General features: G+C 32.3%; 1 protein-coding gene across 2 annotated transcripts; it reads right to left on the reverse strand.

The window, feature by feature from the left end:
* Nucleotides 1–718: 718 nt before the first annotated feature.
* On the reverse strand, nucleotides 719–4970 carry LOC124934359 (probable LRR receptor-like serine/threonine-protein kinase At5g63710). 2 transcript variants are annotated; one of them, XM_047474883.1, is made up of 12 exons: nucleotides 4760–4970; nucleotides 4556–4648; nucleotides 4344–4476; nucleotides 4201–4272; nucleotides 3975–4118; nucleotides 3826–3897; nucleotides 3627–3692; nucleotides 3271–3341; nucleotides 3060–3200; nucleotides 2635–2976; nucleotides 2137–2531; nucleotides 719–1082 (listed from the first exon to the last, which is right to left on the reverse strand). In XM_047474883.1, exons 1-12 carry the CDS (start codon nucleotides 4773–4775, stop codon nucleotides 768–770), a joined length of 1860 nt encoding a protein of 619 aa, XP_047330839.1. In that variant the 5' UTR covers nucleotides 4776–4970; the 3' UTR covers nucleotides 719–767. The 2 variants fall into 2 exon arrangements, with proteins under 2 accessions (XP_047330839.1, XP_047330838.1); XM_047474882.1 differs by lacking the exon at nucleotides 4760–4970 and having other exon boundaries at nucleotides 4556–4715.
* Between the last annotated feature and the right edge of the window lie 580 nt (nucleotides 4971–5550).

Raw genomic sequence — 5550 nt, forward strand, 5'->3', positions numbered from 1 at the left:
CAACTCCAGTTGCGTCACGCAATCGCGTCACACAACTCCAGTTGCGTCACGCAATCGCGAGACGAAAAAAAAATTGAAAAAAAAAAAAATCGGTTGCGTCACGCAACTGGAGTTGCGTTACGCAAGGATACAATTGTCTTTAAAAAAAGAGAGTCACCAGCACTATTTAAATTATGCACTCACACAATCGGTTATTCCCCTATCATTGGGGACATTTCCTCAAATTTCTCCTGTAGTGTTGCTTAAAAAATAATAATAAAATTTGCATAAAAATATGTTTGAATAATGTGAAAACTAAATATTTTATAAATAAAAATAATTTGAGTTGTAAATCTTTATAATTTAATTTAATAAAAAAAATATTAATAAATTATCTAGAAATTTATGGAACTCTTTATTTAATAAATATATGTTTTAATTTTTATTGTTGTTTTAGTTTTTAATACTTCATTTTGTAAACAAATTGTTAGTGTTAGATTTTTTTAACTTAAGTTAGTTTGATTAATTATTTTAAAGTAAATTTATGAACACCTTCAACATTATTAGACATGTACAAACCAACATATTAATATAATGTAGATAAGCAAACTGACACAATCACCCTTATTTTTTTAGTAAAAATATACTTTCATTTAAAAATAAGTTCTGACAGAAGCACTTAAGATTAATAGATTATGATACTTGTATATGTAGAATTGCTAAAACATCAAACCTTAGTAAACAAAAACAATATAAACATCTTTAATTAATTATGTGTCTGTCCTTGTTCATCTAGCTTGTGATAACTGTATGGCTTCTTGATCATGTGTTGAGTCTTCAGCCCATAAAAGTGGGTTAGGCATATTAAAGGCTTGCTTATTCCTTTCCTCTTCAACCTGTTCCCACTCGGCCCATCTCTGGGCCAAATCGACACCACCTTCGAGCATGCTCAGAACTTCCATCATCTTTGGACGCTCCTCCGGCGAACTCTGCGTGCAAACCAAAGCCACCTGAATTACAGTCTCTACTTCTTTCAAATCGTAGTTTTTCAAGTTCTTGTCCACTAAATCCTCCACCCTCTTTTCTTTAAGCAGTTTCTTTATCTGCAAATTATCCCAAAAAAATAGTTAACTTTCTTTATCTAATTAACATTTAAATGTCTCATGCACAACACTTTTTTTTTTCAGGTATAAGTTTGAGTTTCCACGAGAAATCGAAGATAAATTTAACTGAAAATACCAACACATTTGGTCTTGGATTTAGATTAATAACATAGAATTAATTAGACATAAATCTATGAATATAATGATATTTTTTTTTGTAATTTAGGATGTTAGCACAAAATCGTCTTACTTGAAAGACAGTACGGTGAGTTAATATAGTGAAGTTTTCTAATCAACCCAAATACAAAAAATGTTTCCAAATGGCCTATTAACACATAAAATATATAATATATAAAATGAAATCGAAGTACTTTTCTAAAAAGTATTCCAAATAAAAATGGAATCAAAGTAATTCAACTCTTAGAACAAGTTATTGTTATATGTTTCAAATCATATAATCTAACAATCTGATAGTAATAATATTTATATTAATTAAAACCATATTATTTTTTAGATTTTTATTTAATTTGTAAAATATTAAATTTTATTCAACCAATGACAAGTTGAATTAAAAAACAATATATTATATATATATATATATATATATATATATATATATATATATAAAAATCAGAATTTATTATATAGAAATGAAGAAATTAATTTTGTCATATTAGTTCAAAATTAAATCAAAATTCTTCACAAAATTTCAGTATAGATTTTCATTATGTATTAAAAAAACTATTTTTATGAATAAATATACATTTGAAAAGAAATATCTTCTATATTTGTTACAATTTTATCATATTATTTAAAAATAAATCAAATTCTCTAAAATTTTCATTTCTTACTTTTTGGGAAGAATTTCATTGTAGATTTGCATAATTCTTATGCATTTGAAAAACTCTATTTTCATTTGGATTAAAATAAGGTTAATTTTTTTTGGGTACAAATTACATATAGATTTGCATAATGCTTATGCATTTGAAAAACTCTATTTTATTAAAAATATAGATGATTTGAATAATTGAATAAAAAATGGAAACACACTTACATGATCAAGAAGTAGAACATCCTCTTCTTCCTCTAACCGAGAGAAATCTATCGCTCGCTGACCCGTAACGAGTTCAAGAAGTGTGATTCCGTATCCAAACACATCTGCCTTCTCCGATGATTTCCCAGTTGAAAGATATTCGGGTGCAATGTGTCCCATCGTCCCACGAATCTGAGTCGTAACGTGTGTCAGTTGCGTGTCTACTAATTTTGCTAGACCGAAATCCCCTAGAACAGGTTCAAATTCATCGTCAAGAAGGATATTAGCTGCTTTTAGATCGCGATGTATAATCTTCGGGTTGCAATGTTCGTGTAGGTACTCCAAACCATGCGCTGCTCCAAATGCGACGCGTTTTCTTGCTGACCAGTCAAGGCCTTTCTCTCCCGGTTTCAAATCTGCACAGCACATTATTATTGGTAAAGTCGAACTTGAGAACTCAGCCTCTTATTCTTTACCACTTGAGCTACAAAATTGAGAGTTAAAAGTGAATATAAAAACCTCTCAATTGATAAGCTACGCTGAGATTCTGCATAAATGGATAAACGAGGATCCTCTCGGAAGGAGTCGTGCAGAAACCGATCAAACGAAGAAGATTTTTATGAACAGCCACACTTATCAACTGAACCTCCCTGAGAAACGCAGCCTCACCGCCAGGACTATTATAATCGGAGAGGCGTTTGACAGCAACTTTTGTATTGTCCATGAGAACTCCTTTGTAAACTTTTCCAAATCCCCCATGTCCAATAACATTGTTCTCACTAAAGTTATCCGTCGCAATTTGGATTCCTCGAAGTGAGAATCTTCTAAGCTGACTGAATGAAATTCTACATTCATCTTCACCTAATCGAAAACCACAACAACTCAAACTTAATCATCATAAAAACAAACAAAAAAATCAATTAAGAACAATGCCTTTAATTTACCAGCAACATCTACAAACACTTCATCAACTTTATGCAATTGACGGTATCGATATAGAAAGATAGCCCCGAGTGCAAGAAGAATAAACGCAGCAGAGCTTGTGGCGGAGACAATGATATCAACTCTCGGTTTTTTTCTCGAGACTGCCATGTTTTCATCCACATTAAGAACCGTAACAATGAAATGGTGATTTTTTTTAATAATAATAATTACCTGCGATATGATGACTTGAAACACAAGGTTCTCGCGGGCTTGATCCACAAGATAAACGAGTTCCAGTGAAACTACAAAAATGAAACTCATAAGAATGACATTCTGTGGGGGATCGTGCTAAACCTATAGTTGTTATGTTTGTGAAAACTAACAATGATTTGAAGAAAATCTAAATACCAATGAAACAAAAAATTAGACTATAATTTGAATCAAGATCTTAAAAAAAATAATTTGCATACCAAATGAACAACAAAAATGACACTCTATATCTTATACCAAACGAAAGAAAAAGACTTTCAATTTTATCCTTAGCAAATTTTCAATTAACAGATATTTTTCAATGTTGATAAACTTACTTGAATGTTGGAATTGACAACAGTTTTTCCGGAATCCTGCCACTAAGATCATTTGACGAGAGATCCCTATCCAAAACAAAAAGGATTAAAGAATGAGTCTCAAGAAGTTAGAAAATAGTATAATCAAATGAATCTCTAATTTATCTCTACATAAACAATAAGTTTTTTTCCAAAATGGATAGAAATTAAAAAGTCTTACAATAAGGTTAAGGAAGTGATATTAGTAAGTGAATTAGGAACAAATCCACTCAGATGGTTGCTTTGGAGCACCCTGAAAACAAAAGTTTTGTTTCGAAAATTGATTGTCAAAATGATTATAATTCCTAAAACCGATAATTCAACACTCACAAGTGTGTTAAGCTAGAAAGTCGACCCCAACTGTCAGGAATAGAGCCATGAAAGTTGTTTTGTCCAAGATTCAAATATCGAAGATTCACCATAGTTGAAATGTAATCTGGTAATTCACCCAATAAGTTATTATCTTGCAATTCCCTGCATAGTAAAAAGTATAGAATATAACTGTCGATTTCAAATTCATAAACAAACAAATAAATAAACAGGTTTGAGAACTCACAAGCTATTCAAGTACTTGAGTTTATTAATTGATGGTGAAAGGGTTCCTGAAAACCCATTTGAACCTAAGCTCCTGTAAAAAAAACCATCTACACATGTTTACAAATGGAATTAACATTAGAGAAACAAAAACAGATTACTTACAGGGAAACAACATTGCCATTCTTGCAAGTGACATGAGACCAACTAAAACAGGGGCTTACAAGATGATCATTCCAATCAGTAATTCTTTTGAGTGTATCATTTAGAGCTTTCAGAAGCGAAATTAATGCTTCCCCTGAAAGATTTTGCAGGTTTTACACAATTAAAAAGCATGGATTTGATCATGTTATTGGGTTTAAGACTGTAAATTGTACCTTCTACATCAGGTCCTGTAGTTGGAAAAGTGGGTTTCAATAACAGGAGCAGTATAAGCCAGTTCAATAGTAGAATCGAATGAAAACGAAGACCTGGAATGAAATAGCAGCAAACATGATGATGAAAGATGGATGATTCTGACATTAGAAACTAGGGTTTAAGCAAATAAGTGAAGAAATGCATAAATGGAATCGAAAAATCACCTGGAGGAAGGGCCATGGAAGAAGAAGATGGTGTAAGCGGGAGACATTTAACATGATTCGATAATCTGAAAGGGACCCGCAAAGCATTGATGAAAAGGGGAATGGAAAAGAAGAGGGTAGGGGGCTAAGACTCTGAAAAAAATAGAAATCTTTCAAGTTGAGAAAGAGAAAGAACGGTGCTTTTAAGTGGTGAATAAGAATCCCACTAATCCCACAAACGGAAAACAATGCGCATTTGATTTGATTTAAAGAATTATATGCAGATGCTTAAGAGAGTGAAGCTCATTAGAGAATTGGAGTGTGAGTGATCAAGGAATTAAACCTTCTTTCTTCAATTGGACCCTTTTATTATATTCCTATACTTAGATTCTTTCATAAGTTGAATTTAGTTTGTTTTTTATACTTCATTTTTTTTTTCTAGGTTTTATATTTTTTTTTAACCATACTCAGGGTAACCGGTCTCCAGAGCCGGCCCCGAGTTTTGAGTTTCCCTAGTTCCCGATAGAAATAACGTTTGAACTCCTAACCAAATGAAAATTTTAAATTTTTAACATGAACCACTAAGCTACATCATGTTATATTTAAAAAACTCATAAATATCTTATATATTTTATTAAATGGGCTGCCCTGGGGAGTAGGTTGCCCTAGTCCGGGGGCTTGCCGGGCTTACCCAGAGTCGGCCCTGTCAGTCTCCGGGTAAGCTCAACAAGTCTATGAGTTAGGCCGTACTCAGAACCGACATCAGGGTAACCGGTCTCTCCGGGTAAGCTCAACAAGTCTATTAGTTAGGA

This window comes from Impatiens glandulifera, chromosome 4 (assembly GCF_907164915.1).
Source record: "Impatiens glandulifera chromosome 4, dImpGla2.1, whole genome shotgun sequence".
Lineage (NCBI taxonomy): Eukaryota > Viridiplantae > Streptophyta > Magnoliopsida > Ericales > Balsaminaceae > Impatiens > Impatiens glandulifera.

Excerpts from the sequence above, each read along its gene's own strand:
- LOC124934359 (XM_047474882.1), bottom strand. The coding sequence starts at position 4,700 with ATGTCAGAATCATCCATCTTTCATCATCATGTTTGCTGCTATTTCATT. Across the intron at positions 4,477-4,555 it reads TACAGGACCTGATGTAGAAG|GGGAAGCATTAATTTCGCTT; the intron begins GTACAATTTACA and ends AAAATCTTTCAG. Across the intron at positions 4,119-4,200 it reads CTCAAGTACTTGAATAGCTT|GGAATTGCAAGATAATAACT; the intron begins GTGAGTTCTCAA and ends TTTACTATGCAG.